This window comes from Balaenoptera musculus, chromosome 20 (assembly GCF_009873245.2).
Source record: "Balaenoptera musculus isolate JJ_BM4_2016_0621 chromosome 20, mBalMus1.pri.v3, whole genome shotgun sequence".
Lineage (NCBI taxonomy): Eukaryota > Metazoa > Chordata > Mammalia > Artiodactyla > Balaenopteridae > Balaenoptera > Balaenoptera musculus.
The window spans coordinates 20,982,261-21,005,730 of NC_045804.1; the positions used below are offsets into that span (position 1 = coordinate 20,982,261).

General features: G+C 42.7%; 1 protein-coding gene across 4 annotated transcripts in view; it reads right to left on the minus strand.

The window, feature by feature from the left end:
* Nucleotides 1-23,470, minus strand: part of STAT3 (signal transducer and activator of transcription 3) — a 66,344-nt gene that overhangs the window by 4,005 nt on the left and 38,869 nt on the right. For 2 of the 4 annotated variants that reach the window (XM_036838409.1, XM_036838411.1), the window contains exons 5-21: nt 15,779-15,874; nt 15,542-15,623; nt 15,264-15,358; nt 14,939-15,090; nt 12,667-12,825; nt 12,415-12,507; nt 11,475-11,534; nt 8,059-8,088; nt 7,864-7,957; nt 7,711-7,758; nt 5,693-5,776; nt 4,854-4,952; nt 4,598-4,733; nt 3,829-3,881; nt 3,497-3,591; nt 3,235-3,374; nt 2,540-2,752 (exon numbers count right to left, since the gene is read on the minus strand). In XM_036838409.1, coding sequence (XP_036694304.1) covers nt 2,540-2,752; nt 3,235-3,374; nt 3,497-3,591; nt 3,829-3,881; nt 4,598-4,733; nt 4,854-4,952; nt 5,693-5,776; nt 7,711-7,758; nt 7,864-7,957; nt 8,059-8,088; nt 11,475-11,534; nt 12,415-12,507; nt 12,667-12,825; nt 14,939-15,090; nt 15,264-15,358; nt 15,542-15,623; nt 15,779-15,874 — 1,729 coding nt within the window. The remainder of the gene's footprint in view (nt 1-2,539; nt 2,753-3,234; nt 3,375-3,496; nt 3,592-3,828; nt 3,882-4,597; nt 4,734-4,853; nt 4,953-5,692; nt 5,777-7,710; nt 7,759-7,863; nt 7,958-8,058; nt 8,089-11,474; nt 11,535-12,414; nt 12,508-12,666; nt 12,826-14,938; nt 15,091-15,263; nt 15,359-15,541; nt 15,624-15,778; nt 15,875-23,470) is intronic. The other 2 variants (XM_036838412.1, XM_036838410.1) reach the window with 1 other exon arrangement.

The following is a 23,470-nucleotide window of genomic DNA, read 5'->3' on the forward strand; positions in this document are numbered from 1 at the left end:
TTAGAAAAGTGAAGACTGAAATTAATGAATTTTAAGTGCTAAATGCTTACAGCAAGAGGTCAAAGAGCCCCGGAGACACTGGCATGGAATTTGGGGGATTCAGGTGAACAAATCACTTAGGAGGCATGGGGCGGGGCAGGGTGGGGTGGGCTGAGAGAAGCACAGCTATAAAGCTTGGGGCTTACAGTGAAACTGAGGGATCAGAAAGTACAATGACAGCCTGAGAAAGGGCATTGCCGAGGGGCCCTTAGACTCCCATCTGAGTTTACTTTTGGCCAAGAAATAGGTTAACTCAGTACCGAATCCAAAGAAGCTATCAAGGCAGGGTTCTGGTGTCTTATGAATCCATTTTGGCCCAGGCCTGAGGGGAGCTGACACCCCAGACAGAAAAGGGTTTAATTCCCTAAGTGATCAACGTTGCTGAGAAAAACACCTTCGGCCTGAGATGCCACAGTAGAAGCAAAGGAGAACTAAGACTAAAAGCTGATTTATGGCTCCGTACAAGGTTGTAAATGTACTTTATCTAATTTGTAAGATAAGGAATTTGTCATTTCTACAGAGGAATGTCTCCCTCAAGCCATGAGGAAATACAGTGTGAGCTTCTGAGTAAGAAGGAGGGAAGAGTCCTGGGAAGATAATCTAGGAGACAGATTTATCTCCTAGAGACAATAAAACCCTCAGGATGAGGGACCTCCCTGGTAGCGCAGTGGTTAAGAATCCGCCTGCCAATGAAGGGGACATGGGTTCGAGCCCTGGTCCGGGAAGATCCCATATGCCGCGGGGCAACTAAGCCTGTGTACCACAGCTACTGAGCCTGCGCTCTAGAGCCCGTGAGCCACAACTACTGAGCCCATGCACCACAACTACTGAAGCCCGTGCGCCTAGAGCCCGTGCTCCGCAACAAGGGACCGCAATGATAAGTCCACGCACCGCAACTAGAGAAAGCCCCCATGCAGCAACTTAGACCCAATGCAGCCAAATAAATAAATAAATAATAAATTATTAAATAAATAAATAAAACGAGCTCTCTAAAAATGGGCTCATACTTTTAAAAAAAAACAACCTTCAGGATGGGAACAGAGAGGAAATGGTCAGCTGCTCAACTCCGGAGGACCCCACATGCAGCCCGCCAGCACCCCACACCTGCTGACCCATTCGCCAAGCTCACACCCAGCCCCAGGAGGCAGACAAGCACTCAAGTAATTAGTTCCCTTCCTGTGACTGCCGTCTTGCCCCTGAGGAAACACTGAGGTCTCCAGGCAGGAAAGGGCCTTGCCTCCCGGGCACACAGGAGGCTTGAGGGAGGGCGCAGCCTCAGACTTGGAACTTGGACCTTGAAAGCAAAATTAGTCAAGGGCCCAGCACTTGGACCTAAATGCCTTCTGCAGAAGGAACAGGGTAGTGTGATGGGGGCTGATAAACAGATCTCCCAACCGAAGCACAACGTGGAAGGAGAGATAAGGGGCAAACAGGAAGTGAGAGTTACGCTCGCCTAGAGTGTGGCCAAGACTCAACCCCAGAACAAAGGAAAAAGGAAAGTCAATTGCCAATTAGCCCCAACTCCCTCTTCCAAGTCTCGTTCTTCTCACCCCAAGAGATCCCTCACAGGGAACTCCTGTGAAAAAGTGGGAAGGAAGCTGGTGGGTTTGTGTTTGTGTGTGGGAGAGCTCTTTGTACAAAAACAGTTTTTTCCAAAGCAACTGGGGCAGGGAAGCCAACCTCAAAGGATCCCTTTAAACCATTACTGGCTCTGTGATTAAGAAAACTTAAATAAAAACAAAGAACAGCAAATTATAGTGTTCTCATCAGGATCTGGACAGAGAACCCAGTGTCCGAACCCCAGACGCCCACGGGAACAGACTAGGGGGCTCTGCCCTCCACGCTGGCGGCGGTGCTAGAGAGCGAGGGTTTAGTGTGGAAAATGTATGTGTAACTTACATAAGCACATGGGCTCTTGCACATTAAAAAACATCTGATTTTCAAGAGCTGCACATTCAAAGGACCAAGTCCACGCCCCTCACACCAGTTACTGTCTTCCCCTTCAGTCACCACTCTCGTGCTCTTAAACCATGTTCCAGCGCTGCTAACACTCATTTCCTCCAGAAAGCCTTTCTTCATCCCTCTTGGCGTTGCTCACATTGTTCCGTGATGCAGAAAAGGAAACACGCTAGACTGAAGTCTGAATCGCAAACCTTCCAGCATCTGCTTTGTAAGAAGTGCTGTGCTGGCTGGGCATCCTGTTTCTAAAGAATTCCGCCCTCGCTTTCTCTCCACGGTGTTTTAGGTATGTCTGGGTGTGTGCCTGCTGCTTCCCCCTTGAGACTGGTGCTTCTTGTAGGGCAGAGCCTGGTGACTGATTCCTCTCCTCTCTCTAACCCCATCAGCCACCCCCGAAAAGGCACTCACTACAAAGTTCTTTCCCAGAAAGAGGAATGAGGATCACCAGGTCCTTCAGGCATTTGCCCTACCTGTCCTCCCGGGATCCTACAATTTCCCACTTTTCCCCAGGACTCAATGGCTGTCGTGGAAAATCAACAACTACCCGGGTCGGCTTCGGGATGCTCCTGGCTCTCTGGCCGACAGTACTTTCCGAACGCCTCCTCCTTTGGAATGTCAGGGTAGAGGTAGACCAGCGGAGACACGAGGATATTGGTGGCATCCATGATCTTATAGCCCATGATGATTTCAGCAAACGACATGTTGTTCAGCTGCTGCTTGGTGTACGGTTCCACCGACTGGATCTGGGTCTTACCTGTCAGGGGAAACGGGAAGGGAAGACTCAGGTGATCTTGGAGAAAACTACCTGATTTATTTTCCCTCAAGGGGGAAAGGCTTATGCCAACCCAGCGCTCGAGACCCTGAATATCCTGCCCAGTTGCCTGGCACTGGGGAAATGTTCAGCTGGCTTTGGGAGAGGCTATCCAGCTGGGCCACAGGTAATACACTTGGATAACTATTTATATAAGATATATTAACAGGGTAGGAAAGAAAGGAGATGAAGAATGAAATTTAAATAGGCAAATATTAGTCCCTGGAGCCAGCAAAACAAAACTGGCAAACCAATCCTCCAGCTGGTAGAATTTAGAGAAAAGAATCACCCAAATGTGCCTTACAAGTCTGAGGCGGGGGGGTGCGAGGCCATCTCTGCCCACGAGGGGGCAGCACGTGCCTGAAACCAGCAGAGGCCACGGCAGCAGCTCACCACCAGGTGGGGTGGGGAAGAGCCAAGCTTACCGCTGATGTCCTTCTCCACCCAAGTGAAGGTGACTCCTCCTTCTTTGCTGCTTTCACTGAATCTCAGCAGGAAGGTGCCTGGGGGCTTGGTGCTCAAGATGGCCCGCTCCCTCTCCTTACTGATAAAGCCCATTATGTACCTGGAGGCAAAGAGGAGAAACAGCAAGATTTGGGCTGAGAGTTGCCCTGCTATTGGCCCGCTGGGAGAGCGGGGGACTTGTCACACCTGCGCACCCTGCCAGACACAAGAGTTCCAACCTACCCTTCATTCCAAAGGGCCAGGATGTACTTTTTCACAAGGTCAATGATATTGTCCAGCCAGACCCAGAAGGAGAAGCCCTTGCCGGCCATGTTTTCCTGGAGAAAAGAATAATGGGAAAGCCAAGTCCACCACCATCCCAGGTTTTTCCTTCCTAGGGGTGAGGTGCCACCAAAATCCTCAGGCCCATCTAGCCTCAGGCAGGTGCTACTGGCCGCTGGACCAAGAGCCTAGGGCCTTCAGGCCCAGCGTCCTCCACGACCTCCCAGCAGGTAAGCACCCTTCTCCCTCCCCTTCCCGTGAGGCAGACACACGGAGTTCACACGGTTGCTTACTTTGCAAAATTTAGCCCACGTGATCTGACACCCTGAATAGTTCACACCAGGTCCTGAAGGAAAAAAAATAATAAAGTAGTATAATTTTCACTTTTGAATCAAGATCTTATTTCTTCAAACAGAACATGTGCACAACTGCCCCACGATAGGCCCTGAAACCGTTGGTTTTCATGTATTTGAATGTTGCCACTGTTGTGTGCATATGGTGCACCCGTCCGCCCCATACCCGACCCCATCATTTGACACACACACCACCCCTCCGAGTTGTTGTTTAGCCCAGCTGCCCTTTCTAGCCTCGTGTGGTGGTCCTGGAACCAGCAGCACACACTAAGAAGCTGACAGCTTGAGTTACAGGGTCACATTTGGTGGCAGCATAGGACAAAGCATAGGTAGCACGCAAAACATTCTACTATGGCTTTTTTTCCAGGGAGAAAATTAAAAACAAGCCTACGGTTTCTTGAAGAAACAGACAGGGATACCAAGCCTTTAGCTCTAATACGCACTTAAAATATCTTCCAAGGTTGGATAAAGTAGTACCCTGGAAGGGTGAGGGAGACAGCCACCAAGAGAAAAGAAATCTGTCTCCCGCCTCATAAAAACGACCCCCAGGATGCACACCTCCTCTGCATCCTGACTCCCTGACCTGCTGGAGCACATGTGTTCTGGCCCTGGCACAGCACCTAGCTCAGTAAACTCTTCTGAATGAACAGCCCCATGGGCCAGATTCCTTTTCTGAGGAGGGTGAGGGGAGAAGAGGTGAAGTGCTGACCTAAGAGTTTCTCCGCCAGCGTTGTCAACTGCTCGATGCTCAGCCCGCGCTTGGTGGTGGAGGAGAACTGCCAGCTCAGCACCTCGGCCACTTGATCCCATGTTCCAATTGGGGGCTTGGTGAAAAAGTTCACGTTCTATTGGAAATGACACATTTGCTCCTTTAGATGAGAGGGTGGTGCCTGATGAGCTGCGCCAGGTACCGTGACAGCCCCGAGGCACCGAGGAGTCTCAGGAAAAACGGGGGCCCGACTCACCTTGGGGTTGTTGGTCAGCATGTTATACCACAGGATGGACGCCCAGGCGTTGGGCATCTGACAGATGTTGGAGATCACCACAACTGGCAAGGAGTGGGTCTGTGGAGGGAGCGGGGAATGAGCTGGGGGGGGGGGGCAGAGGGCCCTCGTGGCTTCCAAAACCTCTTCACCCATATCTCGCAGGGTTCGGAATAAAGGACGGGCCGTGGAGCACACCTGCTGCCAGCCCTCAGGGAGAAGTGGGGCCGAGTCCGCTCAACATCCAGAGCGGAAAGAAAGCCGAACTCGGCGGCTGTCTGAACATCACCAGGAACTTGCAAAGCTAACTTGCTCACGGTGGACTCACAGTCCCCGGATTCCCCGTTTATAACACCTGCAAGGCACCCTCCACAAATCGAAGCTGTGCCTGCCCATTAAACAGAGAGGCCCCAGGGATCAAAGACCAGGGTTCCTGCTTTTTCCGGTGTATCTTTAATTTAAAGATCAAGAAAGCTGGGGAAAGAGCATGTAAATGCCATGATTGTCTGTATACTAAAAACACTGGTTGTTGAAAGACTGTTTTGCCCAAACTTTATAAAGTCACCTATGATCAATGTCTAAATACGAGTTTTTATATCAACTTTGCTGAAAGCTGAGTAGACATGTATCTTCTAAGCACTCAGGCAAGACTTTACTCTCAGGTGGGATACTAAGGATTTTTGGGAGGAAGAGAAGCAAAAGTAAACACAGTGCTTAGCAGAGAGTCACCATTCCACCTTCTGGAGTAAAAACCTCAACCAGAAGTCTTGTCCTGAATTACCACTGCGTGCAGCCCTACCCAGTTCTGTCACAGAACTCACCTCTAGGTCAATCTTGAGGCCTTGGTGATACACCTCAGTCTCAAAGGTGATCAGGTGCAGCTCCTCAGTCACAATCAGGGAGGCCTGCAAGAAGGAGGAGGACGCTATTCCTTAGAGAGCATGGTATTCAGTCCTGACGCCACCACACCATCCAGAAGGGCAATCCGCCAGGTGGCCACAGACACAACTGGAGCACGTGGTCTCTTCTGCACTATCACTCTCCAGTGCTATGGTCCTCAACCTGACCTCCTACTAGCTTTATTATGATACTAAGGAGATCCAATAGGTTATGTATAAAATGCGTAAGGCACAAAGAATGACAAAACAGTGAACACCTGTGTACCCACCACCCAGTTTAAGGGAAAGACCATCACTACTGAGGTTCTCTGGGCACCCTTCCCAACCCCATCCATCCCTGTGCCTCCTCCCTCAGAAGTAACGGCTATTTTGTCTTTTGAGTTCATCATTTCCTATGCTCTTCTTTATGGTTTTACCACATTTATACCTCTAAACAATGTATGTGTGGTATAGTTTGTTTAGTTCCATCTTATACATATGGAATCACACCCTGTGTATTCTTTTGTGACTCGCTTTTCACATCCATGTAGCTGTGTGCACCTGCAATTTCTCCATTTTCACAGCTGTATAGTATTCCATCACCTGACTATACTGCAGATCATTTATCCACTCTAGTGCTGATGGCACTTGGTTTGTATTTAGGGCTTACAATCAGGCTGCTCTGACATTTTGTACATATCTCCTGCTACCTATGTGCAAAGATTCCTCTATTGTTAAATCCTGGGAGGGGCACTGCTGGTTTACAGGGTATGTTCATTTTTATAATGCCCAGTTGTTTTCCAAAGTGACTGAAAAAATTTATACTCCCACCAGCAATATAGCGACATTATTTTGAATGAGAATTGCCAATGAATTATTAGAAATTCCAATTCATATTTAAAATGCTCTTTTTCTAATTACAAAAGTAATACACTTTCAGTTTAAATGCAAATACTACAGAGATAGTACAGAGTAGCCTTGGATAAGAACAGCAGCACTGTTTGGTAGATATTCCTCTAGAATTTTGTAATGCAGACATGAATAGACAAAATACAGTGCAAGTTTTTTTAAACAGATATACTAATATACTACTCAAATTATTTTGCATCTTTTTTTCCTAAATATGCCACATACATTTTCCTGTATCATTGCATACCTCACTCTTTAACTGCTGTCAAGTATTATAAATTCAATTTTTTTTTTCAAAAGGCCTGCTACGTTCTAGAGAAGAGGGTAAGAATAGCTCAGGGGACAAATATCAGAAAAAGAATAGGGTGTCACAGTTTTATAAAAAAGATTTAAAACTAGTTTTTGGTCACATTTACCTTTTTTTTTTTTTTTAAGTTTATTCTTTTTTTTTCTTTTTTGGCCACGCCATGCAACTTATGGGATCTTAGTTCCCCAACCAGAGATCAAACCCAGGCCCTTGGCAGTGAAAGCCCTGATTCTTAACCACTGGACCGCCAGGGAAGTCCCTTAAGTTTATTCCTGACACTGAGTCCAATAATCTGAATAAATGGGAGGCAGAGAAGAAATAAGGGGATTCATATTGTTTTGTTCTTTTTCTTTTGGTAAAATGTTTAACTCGGATTTGTTGAAACCTTCCATCCCACCTCAGTGACCAAAACAGGTCACCAAAAGCTGAGCCAAGCCATGTCAGCGCACGGAAGTTGGAAGGGGAATTTGGAAAGCCCCAGGCAAGGTGGAAGGCTTCTTTTCCACTACATGGGTGTGGGCAAGGGACTTTCCACTCCTTAATGACTAGCCGACTCCCTGGACAATCAAGGAAATGCTCCGAGCCAGAGTACTGCAAGGCATGAGTGACTTCTGATGTGTCATGTTGGCCTGGGGTGACTGCAGCTGGTCAGGTGTCTCTACTTCTGGGCAGTAAGAAGGCTCTTTTACTCTCCTCCTCAAAGAAAACCCTCCTATAGTTGGCTTTCATCCCCAACAAAACTTACGTCGCAGTTGGCTCGGCCCCCGTTACCACATCTCTGCTCTCTCAGGGTCTGTAAGAAAAGCAAAGAGCATCCCCTGTCACGTGAGGCTCTCCCCTAACCCCTCCCCCTGCCAGAGGCCCTGGGAGAAGGTGAGTCCAGGCTTCTTCCGTGTACCAAGTGTTTGAACTCTGCGGAGAGGCTGCCGTTGTTGGACTCTTCCATGTTCATCACTTTTGTGTTTGTGCCCAGGATGTTAAATTTCCGGGATCTGAATCACAGGAGAAAAAGCCAACCACATAGGTGAGCGAGTGGTCAGAGGACAAAGTTAGGTTAAATGGGAACACAAGGAAGCCTCCAGGCTGAACTTACCCTCTGAGAGCTGCAACATCCCCGGAGTCTCTGTTAAGAACACAAACCAGTGGTAACAAAAAAGGCCCTGAGTTTCTTCAAAAGTCTACTTTGAACACCTATCATTTATTCTGATGGAAAAACTGCTGTTCTCCTGGGGATTTCTGTACATGACTCTATTACATTTTATATGTGAAATTAACAATCCTATACATGCTGAAATAGTAGACACAGCTGATTGCCTACCCAAACTCTACTCCCCTCTTCCTAACAGAACCTTGACTCTGTCAAGTATCTTTCCCATCCCCACCTCCAGGGGACCCTGATCATTAAGCTCACCAGAATAGAGCATGCCCACAGTGCAGCCATCCAGGGGTGAGGACAGGACCTTCACTGTCTCAATCAGATTGGGAAGGATTCTCTCTCAGGCTGGACTTACATTCCATAGCTTCAGCTGAACATGAGCAAGGAGGCATGTGGCCTTAACTATCACAAGCAACCATGCAGCAACCCAGAAGGGAACCCTAGAATGCCAGTGACACTTATGGCGGCAGAGAAGAGAGACAGAAGATTCTGGGTCCTTGATGACATCAATTGAGTCACTGATCTCACCGTCAGAAACTTGTTCTAACTTTGCATTTCCAGTTATACTGGGTTGCAAATTTCCTTATTATTTAAGCCACACTGGGTTTTCTGCAAGGGTTTACTGTTACCTGTAACTCAGAGCATCCCCTTGATGTAGCTGGAAATACTCTTCCCAGTGTGTTCCCTGTGTTTTTGAATATTTCGTTTTTTATATAGTCACCATTTCTCAGTGTTTTCCTTTCTTTTTAAAATTATTTTAGTTCTGTTTAAAAAGTCCTTCTCCATTGCTATATACTCACTTATGCTTTTAGAAAAACAGCTACTATTTATTAAACAGTACATTCTGTGGGAGTTCACAGATTAAAATGGATCAACTTTTAAACCATTCAGAAGATACCTTTCCATATACCACATTTTATTTTATTTTTATTTATTTATTTATTTTGGCCATGCTGCTTGTGGGACCTTACTTCCCTGACCAGAGATTGAACCCAGGCCTTCGGCAGTGAAAGCTCAGAGTCTTAACCACTGGACTGCCAGGGAATTCCCCATATATCACATTTGAGAACTTAAATAAAGTCCTCATTATCAGAAAATTTTCCCTCATGTCTAGCCTATATTTACTTTTCTTTTTACATTCTTTTTTCTTTGTATTATACCTTTGATGTAATTGACAAATAATAAACTACATATATAAAATGCACAATTTGATGAGGTTTGATATATGTATACTATACACGCCTGTGACATCATCAACCCAATCAAGATAATGAACATATCCAGCATCCCCAAGTTTCCCCACGCCTTTACGTGACCCATTCCCCAATCCCACACTTCACCCACTCCTGTCCCCAGGCAATCAGTGATCTGCTTTCAGTCATGATAGATTCATTCGCACTTCTAGAATTTTATATAAATGAAAACATAAAGTATGTACTCTTTTTTTCTTGGTCTGGCTTCTCTCATCCAGTGTATTAATTTGGAGATTTATCCTTGTGTTGTGGGTATCAGTAGTTCATTCCTTTTTGTTGGTGAATAATATTCCGTTGTATGGATATACCACCAACTGTTTATTCACCTGTTGATGGACACTCATCTATCAATGAAGATTCCTGTACAACCCTTTGTGTGGACATATGCTTTCATTTCTCTTGGGTAAATACCTAGGAGTGGAATGGTTAGGTCATAGGGTAGGTGTATGTTTAACTTTTTAGGAAACTGCCAAATTGTCTTCCAAAAGTGGTTGCCATTTTTACCACCATTATACTATACATTTGCCTATGCTTTTAAGATATATCTAGAATTTATTCTGATGGACAGTGAAAAGTTTAACTTCTTACTCAAATCCCCCCAATACCAAGTTTCCCTAAGACGACTTACTGAATAATCCACCCTTCCCTCGCTAATTTAAGATATCAATTAAAATGTATATTAATTCCTTATATAAACCTGAAGTCTATTTTTGGACTTTAGATTTTGCTTCAATGATCAGTTTATTCCCGCCCTGGTAACACACTCATTTAGCAACTGAAACTTTGTGATACATTTTAATATTGGGCAAGGCAGCTTCCCATACCACCCCCCATAATTTTTATTTGTTAAAAAAATTCTTTTGGAAAGTAGAATGGTGGTTGTCAGGCGCTGGAGGGAGAGGGAAATGGGGATTTGATCTTCAATGGATATAGAGTTTCAGTTTTATAAGATGAAAAAGTTCTGGAGATCTGTTGCACAACAATGTCCATATACTCAACACTGCTGAACTGTACACTTACAAACGGTTGATATCAACTATACATCAATAAAAAAATAAAAAGAAAAAAAAAGAAACCAACTGAGAAAATATATGAGGTAAATTTGAACAGTAACTGGCTATTTGATGATATTAAAGAAGTATTTGGGGCAAGATTTTAAATTGCTAAGATGGTAAATTTTATGTTTATCACAATTAAAAATAAACAAATCCTTTTTAAAAACTATCTCTGCTTATTTTTTTCATCTAAGATATAACTTGAAAAGCAAGTCAAGAATTTTCAAAAATCCTATTCATGTTTTGGTTGGTTCTATATTAACTGGGAAGAATCAACATCTTTATAATAAAATTAAAAGTCTTCAGTCCAGGAGTATGACTTATCGCCTCACTTTTAAAAAGTCACTTCCTCACTAAAATTTCACAGTGTTCTTCAAGTAGGTCTTAAATATTTCTGTTAAGTTTATCACCATTTATTTTTTATTTTTGTTGCTTATTGTGAGATCATTTTTCTATTATAATTTCTAACTGGTTGATGCTAATTTATGGTTAAAGTAATCAATTTTTGCTTATTTATTTATTTATTAAACTTACCACCTTCCTCAAGTCCCTAATTTCATTAGTAACTATTTTCCAATTCATTCTCATGAAATTTCCAGATAAACAATTATATCACCTACATTTTCTCTTTTTTAATCTTTTCAGAGGGAAGGGCACTTTAATTTTTTAAAGGTACTGTCAAATTCTGAAGAGGATTCCATTATGTGGTAAAGTGCGAAACAGCAACAAAAATCAATTTTCCCATATATTCTCAGTTTTATATAATATGCATACATTACATTTATAAGTAAAAAAATGAATAAAGAAAAAGAGGAACTCGAGGTCACAATAGCAATAGTAACTCAAATCTGTACCGCCAGCTTTGTGGTTTTGTTCAGGCACATAAATGACAATGCACAGCAAGGCTTTTGAAAACTTTTTAAAGAAACGAAGATCTCTGAACGAAGATAAAGCCTCTAAGTTCACATGATGTCTGTCAAAATTCCCATTTCTCTGTCCCTCGTTTGAAAAAAAGAAAAAAAGAGCTAAGATAAGGAGTACTTACTTGTCAATGCACACTTTAATTTTAAGCTGATAATTTAGCTCAGGGAATTTGACCAGCAATCTATTTCAAAAAAAAAAAAAAAAGAAAGAAAGAAAAAAAAAGTTTCAGAGCAAAGAAAAAACATCCAATTAAAAAAAAAAAGTCACTAGGCTCCCCCAGCAACTTCTAGTTGAAGTAATATAAAATTCGTTAACTCTTCAGTTCTAAAGAGGTAAGTCATAATCCCAAATTCCTCTTCCCACGGGTGCTGGGTTTCACTTTAAGTCAAGCATCAGGCAAAAAGGGACTGAAAGAAAGCCTAAGAACTAAGAACTTAGATAAACTTGTGAGAGATTCACCAAAGGATAATGAAAGCCATTTCATGAAAAATATTACAGGAATACATGCTCTGCAGGTGGTATTCTTTCTATTAAACCTGAAACCTAACACCATACTACCTTTCTGAGGAGGGAAATTTCACTGCAGAAGGGCAAACCCCAGCTTACCTGTTCTGACTTGAATGTGAAAGTAACGCTCCACCTGCAGGCCCCTCACCCACCTGCCCTGTGGCCTCTTAGCTTCTATTATCACTAAGCTTTATTCTTTCCCTTAAAATCCTCAGGGAAAAGTAGGCTCAAAGAACAAAAAATAACTGGCATTATTCTGCCCCTTTTGCAGGAGAGATGGAGATTCTATGGCTTAAGACTTTAGGTCTGGAATCTTAGGAATACAACGGGCCTGAATCATAGGAATATACCCAGGTAACCTCAAAAAGATTACCATTCTTTAGCTTTTGACAGGAGAATCAGAGAGCAAGCTGATATTACGCCAACAAATTCCATACCCATCATAGTACTGCCTGCGACGCCTATAAAGAACAACCCTGGTCACCAACTCTGTTCTGGCCCTGAGAGTAACCCTTGATACAATATCTGCCAGAAGTGGAGGTTCCGTGGCCCACCTGACTTTAGTTGTAAACTGGACACCGGTCTTGATGACTAATGGCCGGTCGGGGTGCATAGGCATGCAGGGCTGCCGCTCTACCACGAAGGCACTGGAAGGGAAAGAGAAGGGCAGTGGTTCACACACAACTCAGTGGGCCAGTCCCTGTCCTGTTCCTCGGAAGTCAGCCAATCTCTTGTTCAAGGACATTTTGGGGAGGGGGGGTGGAGGGCGGGGGTGATGGGAGAAAGGGGCAGGGACTCTAAGTTACCTTTTCATTAAGTTTCTAAACAGCTCTACGATTCTCTCCTCCAGCATTGGCCGGTGTTGTACAATGGGATCCCCTTTGTAGCTAACTTTCTGCTGCAGCTCCTCCAGTTTCTTAATTTGTTGGCGGGTCTGAAGTTGAGATTCTGCCAATGAGGTTATCCTGCCAATAAAATAAGGAAGATACCAGTTACCTAAGTGGGTGTACACAGGTGAGTTGGAGAAGGGAAAGGGAATACCACAGGTATAAACACCTGTATGCAGTCCCCTGACATAGGAAAGGGGCATTTTTTTTCATTGTGGGAAAATATGCATAGCATAAAATTGACCATTTCTAAATGTACAGTTCAGCAGCATTAGATTAGAAAAGGGAAACTTATTTTTGCCTTTTTTGGGGTTTTTTTGGCCATGCTGCGTGGCTTGCAGGATCTTAGTTCCCTGACCATGGATTGAACCTGGCCCCTGGCACTGCAAGTGCTGAGTCCTAACCACTGGACTGCCAGGGAATTCCCTATTTTGCCTTTTTAAAACAGTGCCTTCCTAAAATTTTACATTTCAAAGAGGAAGGCAGGCATAGAGGAAGAAGTGTCAAAACTTATGCCACTAGGAGGCATTAATCGCGTTACCGCTGGAAAGTGACAAACATTAGAACCCAGATATGGAGAACATGAAATAAGGAATTTGATGCTCACTTTCCTCAGCCTAACTTGTCTTTGTACCCAAATCTGAGGACTGGGGAAGCACAGGACATCAGACAGCCCAAGAAGATGGGTTTGAGCCAGCTCTGTCCCTCACTACCTGTGCAAACTTGGCCAGGTCCCTTCACTCTCATGGGCCTTGGTGTTCCCTTGCCTGAGAGACGGGGGGTAGAACCGCACGATCCCCAGGAGCCCTTTCAACCTCACCTACCATGGATCAAAGGATGTGACATAATGTTTCAAAATATTGATAACATGCATATAGAAAAAGTAGACAGGGAGACAAAGGCTGATTAAGTCTGTCCCCAAGAATGGAGAATATCAGTGTCTCTCTTTGATGGCCCCCCACTAGTTTAGTAAAGACCCCAAAGAGAGAAGGTGGAAGGCAAGGGGCAGGGGAGGACGGCACCAGGACTTCTGAGCTCGCTGACTCCCTTCTGGCATCTACATTCTCCATTCCCAGAACTTAAGCTTTTTGGTTCCCTGATCAGGAAGCATTTAAAACTGCTCTCAGTAAATCAGCAAAGCTCAGGGTTAGTGAGGATGTGAACAAACAGGCATCTCATGTAGAGTTGTCCTAAATTTCCAGTTTCATGCTCTGTGTATCTGGGTTCCCTTTCATGTCAAGTTTCTCCCAGTTTAAGCTGGTGCAGCATATTTGTCATTGGGCCTTGCACATCAAGGGTGCTCCATCAAGATTTTCTGAATGAATGAAAGTAAAAGAGCAGATTATAGAAGAGCATATAAAGAATGATCCTACTAATGTGGAATGTATAGATTTCTATCTTTATATATACAACAGATGTCTAGAGTGACAGTCACCAAAATTTTAACTCTAAGAACCTCTGCATGATTTGATCTTTAAAGTCTTTTCTTCTCTTTATTAATTTTCTGTATTTGAACTTTTTTCCCTTATAAAAAGCATGTCATTTGAGAGTATTAAAGTAACTAAAATTTGAAATTTAGTCCATGTGTTAAATACAGTTAAACCAAAAGCTTTATTTCAATTAGTCAAATATATTTAAAATATAGCAATATAGGGATTTCCCTGGTGGCTCAGTGGCTAAGAATCTGCCTACCAATGCAGGGTACACGGGTTTGAGGCCTGGTCCGGGAAGATCCCACATGCCGCGGAGCAGCTAAGCCCGTGCGCCACTACTGAGCCTGCGCTCTAGAGCCTGTAAGCCACAACTACTGAAGCCCGCGCACTAGAGCCTGGGCTCTGCAACAAGAGAAGCCACCGCAATGAGAAGCCCAAGCACCGCAACGAAGAGCAGCCCGCGCTCGCTGCAACCAGAGAAAGCCTGCGCGCAGCAACGAAGACCCAATGCAGCCAAAAAACCCCCAAACAAATAAATAAATAATTTATTTAAAAAATATAAAATATAGCAATATAAATACATTTTCATTAAAAAAAATTGTCCAAATAAAGTAAAAGCTTTAACCCTTAGACTAAATTTGAGTATGCTGAAGTCCCCACCTCTGAAATGTAGTAGCAACCCTTTGGGCCTGCAGTTCTGACCATAATTTAGCACAGCTTTCTAGGAAGAAAGGAAAAACTTCTCTTTTCTGTTTTACCAGTTTTCTAGCCGATCTAGGCAGATGTTGGGAGGGCCTCCAATGCAAGCAATCTGCTGCCGCCTCTTCCAGTCGGCCAGCTCTTCATCCGTGAGAGTTTTCTGCACGTACTCCATAGCTGACAAAAGCCCTGCCAACTCGCTCACGATGCTCTGGTTGGAAACCAAAAACAAAGTCAGAAAACATTTCCTCAGACCGTCTCTCACCACAGTCTTTAGTCAATTCCAGAGAAGGAACTCATTAGAAAACAAGCCAGTTCTTCCCTGAGATGCCCAAGTCCTGCACGTGAGTGAGACAGGCAGGCGGAGGTGCCCACAGCTCTTACTCGCCGCATCTGGTCCAGCGCAGTAAGCATCTGTTCGAGCTGCTGCATCTTCTGCCTGGTCACTGACTGGTTGTTTCCATTCAGATCTTGCATATCTGAGAAGGAAGGAGAAACTCCTTGAGCTGACGGAATACTCCTGTCCTCAGTAACTAGGCTCCCTTAAGCGCCAGCAGCCCCTGAGCACCCACTCCCCCGAGTCTGAACAAGCAAGTCCTGAGACTCAAGGAGCACAAACTCACTTTCTACGGGAGATTTTAACGTCTCTAATATTCACTTGCCTCCTTGACTCTTGAGGGTTTTGTAGTTGAAATCAAAGTCATCCTGGAGATTCTCTACCACTTTCATTTTCTGTTCTAGATCCTGTTTAAAACAAACCAAAACAGAAGTAAAAAGGATTTCCCTGGGGAGAGGGAAAAGGAAGTTTCTGAATAGGATTAAAAACCTCACAAAAGATACACGCAGGACCCACAGGCAACTTCCCCAAGAAAAGTCTTCCTGCCCTAGACTTGCTTCACCTGGACACGCTTCCGGACATCCTGTAGGTGTTGCTCCAGCATTTGCTGCTTCTCCGTCACCACGGCGGCCGTGGGATGGTTGGCCTGGCCCCCTTGCTGCCAAAAAAGGGAGCCAATGTACATGTGAATGCTGGAAATACGGGGAGAAAAACATCTCTGTCTAGTCTCCATCTACCCCCACTACGCTTCCTGCTTGGCCTGAGCTGCTGCTGCCATTGTGGGGGGAAAGGTGGTTACACCGGCAGCCGGTGCCCTCCAGCTGCTGTCAGTACGGTGCCAAGAAAGCTCTCACACTTCTACCTGTATCCTTGGCTTTTTACCTCTAGGTCATAATATAAACCCACTCTACGTATTGTACTAGGAGACCACATGTTGAGCTAAGACACAGTCCCTACCTTCAGAAAACTCATTCTAGGTAAGTATATATATATAAAAAGATTCAGAACAATTTATGACAGCAGATGCTAGATGCCTATTTTAATGCATTGGGCAGGACCTACTGTACAGCACAGGGAACTCTACTCAATATTCTGTAATAACCTATATGGGAAAGATTCTGGAAAAGAATGGATATACGTATATGTATAACTGGATCACTTTGCTGTACACCTGAAACTAACACAACATTGTAAATCAACTATATCCCAATATAAAATAAAAATTAAATTTAAAAATAATAATAAATAAATGCATTGGGCGGGGGGACCTCCCTGGTGGTCCAGTGGTTAAGAATCCACGCTTCCACTGCAGGGGGCAGGGGTTCGATCCCTGGTCGAGGAACTAAGATCCCGCACGCCAGGAGGTGCAGCCAAAAAAAAAAAAATGCATGGGGGTGTCCAATACATTTCTGTGGGATAATAAAAAAACCATTCTGTCCCAGGGTGAAATTCCCTATCAAGAGATATTATCTCAGGGGAGAAGGGGAGGAGGCCGGTGCCTTGAAAAGGTCGAATTGCACATGAACCTTACAAATAAGTTTTGTCAAAGTAATAGGACGTCTTCGGACAAAAAAGACCACGTAAAAGCTGCAAGTGACCAAGACAGTGTGCTACTGGCATAGGATGGAGATATCAGCCAATGGAACAGAACTGAGAGTCCAAGAAAGACATTATATACCCAGTTTCCCAAACTAGAAATTCTGGGTTGTCTTTGATTTCACACTGAGCCACCAAATCTTCCTGGCTCTGTATTCCGTAATCTCTCCAACTGATCTCTAGCCCCACTGGCTCAGTTCAAGCCCCGACTGTTGATCCCTTTGCCTCTAATCTCGCTCACTTCCAGTCTGCTCTCTACACTGCTGCCAGAAGTCTCCAAAATAGATCTAAACATGCCAGCTTTAGAGGGAACCATACTCTCCTTTTCCAGTGGACCCTGTCCAAGCCCACAGAATACAAACTTCCCTTAGAAGTTCTGGGAAGGCGACCTCCACCCTTACTCTCTTCACAGGGAGAGTGACTCATCGGATTAGTGAGGTTGGGACAAAGACTCTAGCACATGGAGACCTTCGAAGGGCCCAGCACTTAAGCTGGTGCCTCTCTCCTCCCACTCTTGCCTTCCTGGGGCACTCCTGGGGCAGAAGCGAGGGCCTGGTTTCTAGAAGCAGTTCTAGAGGCCTATGTCTCTGTCTCAGTGGGCATTAGTGAGTGGTCTTTGAAGTTCCATAAGGATGACTGGGGCAGTCCTGCCGCTGCAAACTCAGTCTCTCACCCCAAGACCTGACCCAGGGGACAGGTATCTAAACAACAAAGACCTGCTGTATAGCACAGCGAACACTGCTCAGTGTTATGCAACAACCTAAATGGGAAAAGAATTTGAAAAAGAATAGATACATGTACATGTATAACTGAATCACTTTGCTGTACACCTGAAACATTATAAATCAACTGTACTACAATATAAATAGATAGATAGATAAATAAAGCCCCCATGGTTACCCATCCAAGTCATGTATTCGGTCTTGTTTACCAACAATACAGCTGATATTTTAATCTGTATTCAACTCCCATGTCTATTTCTAAATTGGTACTGCACTTAAAGGGAGAAAATAGATGTGATCAGTCATTACCCACAGAAACCTACTTCTGATACCTTAGTAAAATCTATTGGCTCCCCGCTGCTTCCAGGTATAAATGTCTCAGCCCAGCACAGACAGATGTTTCACACAATTCAAAAACTGAAACCTTCCCTCCCTGTGCTTGAGTCACTGCAAACTACCCACCCTTCCTCACACACAACGTGTTTGCACACTGACTCCCCGCCCCCTGTCCACTCAGCCTAGCACAGCTGAACTCACTCACCTTCAAACTCGGCGCAAATGTTTTCTCCCCTGTGAAACCTTATTCAACTTCCCGAAGCAAAAGTACTCACATCCTCCTCTACGTTTTTCTCCCTTGAAGTGTTTGTGCACCTATCACCCAATTAGACTGAGAGCCCTGGGAGACAAGCGATCACGCTCACTTGTCTTCCTGTCTCCTCGTGCTTTACCCACGAAAGGCAGGTGGGAATATGCCAGATGATGTAAACAGACAGAACAACAGTGAGGCCTGGGTTGAGGTAGCTCTGTATTACGGGCTGCAAACTTTTTGTCTAAGGGCCAGGTGGTAAATATTTTTTGGCTTTGTCGGCCATACAGTCTGCATGACTGTATAAATACCCAGCCCTGCCACTGCGGCATGAAAGCAGCCAGAGACAGTGCATACATGAATGTGTGCGGCTGTGTTCCAAAAACACTTCATTTACAAAAACACGCAGCAGGCGGGATTTGGGCCCTGGGTGTTGTTTGCCAGCCCCTGATCAATACGATTGGGACCATTCTTGGGACACTTACTGCTTTTCTAACTCTCATGGCAAAGTTGGTGCCTCTCCAAATGGGCTTAAATTGATTATTTTTATGTTATGGAACAGGATGCAAACATAAAGGTTCTCCACAACAGCAAACTCTAGTGATACACAGACAAGTGCCATTTGGCTAATCTCCCTGACGCCCAAGTCTTGAACAGTGAGTATTATCAGTTACCCCCTCATCCACATCTGAGCCTATCAGCTTTCTGCTTAAAATTCTTTAGTTGGTCCCCATTTCCTACAGATGTGGTGAGGATGAGGATGAGGATGAGGATGAGGAGGATGAGGATGATGATGATAGCAGCAACAGAAAACAGTTAACATTTATTTCGCATTTATGTGTCAGGTACTATTCTATGCATCTTACACACAGGAATTAATTTAATTCTATGAAGTCGGTGCTATTATCATTCCCAGTGGAGGAACAGAGAGAGTCAACAGTTTGCCTGAGGTTACACAGCAAGTGGCAGATCTATGGGGTTCAAACCCAGGAGGTCTGGGCCCAAGGCCCTTGTGGTAAACTGCTCTTCCAAGGCCAAACTGCCAGGCATGAGTAACTAGGAAGATTGTCATGATGTGGCCCTTGACCACCTTATCTTCCTTTACCCAGTCAGATGCTGAACTTTCTACACTTCTCACAAGAATACATGCACTCCTGTTTCTGTCTGAACACGATCTTCTTTCTCCCTACACTGTGGTCTCCTTACCATCTGCCTGATGCCCATACAATAAGCATTGAGTCTCGGCTCAAACAGTACCTCTCCTTTCTGTATGATGCCGTTCCTGACTCTCTCAATTAGACTTAGATGTTCTTTCTTCTTTGTTCCTGCTACATTTTTGTCTTTAAAAAGAAAAAATTGTACACCCATGTTCATAGCAGCATTACTCACAAAAACCAAAAGGTGGAAGCCGCCCAAGTGTCCATCAACAGATGAATGAATAAACAAAATGTGATAGAGCCACACAATGAATAGTATTCAGCCTTTGAAAGGAAGGGAATTCTGACACCTGCTACAACATGCATAAACCTTAAGGACTTTATGCTAAGTGAAATAAGCCAGTCACAAAAAGACACACACTATATGATTCCATTTATATGAGGTACATAGAGTAGTCAAATTCACAGAGACAGGAAGTTAGAATGGTGTTGCCAGGGTCCAGGGGGAATGGGGAGCTACAGTCTAATAGGTATAGAATTTTAGTTTTGCAAGATGAAAAAAGTTCTGGAGATTGGTTCACAACAATGTGATGAACTTAACACTACTGAATGGTACACTTAAAAATGGTTAAGACGCAGGAATTCCCTGGCGCACCAGTGGTTAGGATTCCACGCCTCCACTGCAGGGGGCATGGGTTTGATCCCTGGTTGGGGAACTAAGATCCCAACCATAAGCTGCACAGCACAGCTAAAAGAAAAAAAAAAAGGATGGCAAATTTCATGTTATGTGTATTCTACCATATTTTTTTTAAAAGAAGGGGGGAAAAAAAAAGAAAAAAAAATTCCCTGATTATAGGATATTAAAGAAAACACCTCAGGGAAACTAAGGAAGTCTCCCGTAACCAACAACATTAATGCTTCGGTATATATTCTTCTGGACGTTTTATCATACATTTCAATAATATATGCATATTATATACATTTGTCTTTCCTGTTATGAATCCAATCTTTGCTTCCATTACACTGTCATGTAATGGAGGGTTATTGTTGCTATTGTATAAGAGAACTACTGATTCTTAAAACATTTATCTTGAACACAGTCACTTTTCTGAACCCTTGTTAGTTCCAATAATTGTGTTTTGTTTTTTTAAAAGTTTGTCTTTTGCTTTCCAACATTAACACTCCCTTTTTCTGTCTTATTACAATGGCTGGATCTGTCAGAAAAATATCAATGGCAGGAGGCACCCTCAATCTTGTAACTTTTTAATGAGATTACTTTAGTGCTTCACCATTGTACATCATGTTCCCTTTGGTTTCTGACAAATATTCTTCTTTTTGTTAAGAAAGTTCCTTATTTTTAAAATCTAGAATGGACACTAAATTTTGTCATCTAACAAAAATACAATTTTTCTTCTTTAACTTACTAATTTAATGAATTATATTAATAGAATCCCTAATGTTAAGCCACCCTTGCATTCCTAGAATATAAACCATGCTTTGTATACTAAGCAGGATTCAAAAATCCTAACCTTTTCTTTACTTACACTGTCTTTTTAGGTCTTGATATTAGCATTATTCTAGCCTCATAAAATAAGCTGGAAACATCTCTTTTTTTCCCCTACACTTTGGAAGAGTTTAAATGATACTGGAACAATTTGTACCACAAAAGTTTGTTAAAACTTTTAAACCATCTGGCCTATTGGCTTTTTTGGTGGAATGGGGAGTGTAATTTTTTTCAAGTCATGTTTCAGACATTACATGAAATTTCTAAAAATCTTATATTTGTATTTGTATGGAAATATGTATGGAAATATGTTAATATAAATGTTTCAGACATTACATGAAATTTCTAAAAATCTTATATGTTCTGGTATAATGTTATAAGTAATAATCCTAGTTATTACTTTAAAATGTATATCTCAGAAATAACTAATTTTCTTGTCAACTGCATTATTATGAACTTTCATCAAATCTTTAACCGTGGTCATTTTTAAGTCTTTTGTCAGTTACAGACAGTTCTGGGTGTACTCTGATGATTTTGCAAATATGTTCCTATAAAAGGGTTTCATCTTCAAGAAATTCATGGAAAAGACTCTGACAAGTACAGGTTTCTGGTAACTGACTGTACTGCTGAACTGAATGAATAAGCATTTTCAGAACTCTAATGAAAAACTGATGAACTCATAAAAGTGCTAACAAAAGATCAAGATGAAAAAAAAAATTAATTACATGGGACTGAGTGAACTGATGAGGATGAGTATAATTTTTGTGACTTTCTGTCTGAATTTAAAAAAAAAAAAAAATCCCACAAGGACTCAGAGGCAAAGAATATACAAATCAATTTTCACTGCAAAGTAAAGGAGCTGTTACAGTGGAGGATTACTGGACTGAATGTCAATATTATGACATAGTATGAGTGTGTTTCATGTTTGGTAATTGCAATCATTGTTGCTTTTGTTGTGGTCATCCATGTACAATGCTTGGTGTCAGTCTATTTATGTCTTGTAAAAATAAAATACAGTGTGTGTGTGTGTGAATAAAAAAAAAAAAAAAAAACAAAAACTTTTAAACCATCTGGCCTATTGGCTTTTTTGGTGGAATGGGGAGTGTAATTTTTTTCAAGTCTTTTTCAATATATTTTTATGGTTATTGATCTAATTAAGTTTTTCCATCTTTTTTAGTATATTTTAATAATTTGTATTTTATTGCATTATAAAGTTGTTTGATTTTCTGTTTCTCCCAGACCACAACCTCCTCTAAAGCAGGGGGCCATAACAACCAGCACACAGTAGGATACACATACACATATACACATAATAGATTAGATGATCTAGATAGATAGACTATCATATATCAATATGTGTTCCCCCAATGGGCCTGTTAGCATCACATAATCCCTATTCCCTAAACTAACTGTATCTCTAGCTCTAGTGAGGTTATTCTCAAACTTAACCACAGAGAGAAATGCATATGAACCTGAATGATTCAATCCCAAACCATCCCCCAGGTGGCTCCCAAGAATAATACATTGTCATATCCTTCTGGTGCAAATGTGAACTGTTACAGCCTTTGGGGAAAGCAATCCAGAACTATCTATAAAAAATTTATATATATTTTATACACACACACGCACACATCCCTTGACCTAACAATTCCGTGCCTGGAAATCCATAGTAGAGAAATCAAAGCATGAATATATAAAGATATATAGGGAGGCATTGCACTAGTATTTACAGTGAAGGAAAAAAAAACCTAGAAAGAAGTGACTGTCTATCGAAAGGGTAATAATTGAATAAATTATAGCAGATCTATACCACAGAATATTATGCAGCAAATAAAGTGAGTCAGCCTTATACTACTTGACTTAGAAGGATTTACATGACATAATTAAATGAAAAAAGCAAGATGCAGAAAAGTAAACCAATTTAAATATAATGTGTATGTGTGTATTTTCTATAGTTTATGGGAGCCTGGAGAAAGGTATGAAAGGATATATATCAGACTATTAATGTTGGATTCCTGGGAAGAGACAATGAAGAGAGGAGTGAGTAATCATTAGAGAAATGCAAATCAAAACTACAATGAGGTATCACCTCACACCAGTCAGAATGGCCATCATCAAAAAATCTACAAACAATAAATGCTGGAGAGGGTGTGGAGAAAAGGGAACCCTCTTGCACTGTTGGTGGGAATGTAAATTGATACAGCCACTATGGAGAACAGTATGGAGGTTCCTTAAAAAACTAAAAATAGAACTACCATATGACCCAGCAATCCCACTACTGGGCATATACCCTGAGAAAACCATGATTCAAAAAGAGTCATGTACCACAGTGTTCACTGCAGCTCTATTTACCATAGCCAGGACATGGAAGCAACCTAAGTGTCCCTCGACCGATGAATGGATAAAGAAGATGTGGCACATATACACAACGGAATATTACTCAGCCATAAAAAGAAACGAAATTGAGTTATTTGTAGTGAGGTGGATGGATCTAGAGTCTGTCATACAGAGTGAAGTAAGTCAGAAACAGAAAAACAAATACCGTATGCTAACACATATATATGGAATCTAAAAAAAAAAAAAAAAAATGGTTCTGAAGAACCTAGGGTCAGGACAGGAATAAAGACGCAGACATAAAGAATGGACTTGAGGACACGGGAGGGGGAAGGGTAAGCTGGGACGAAGTGAG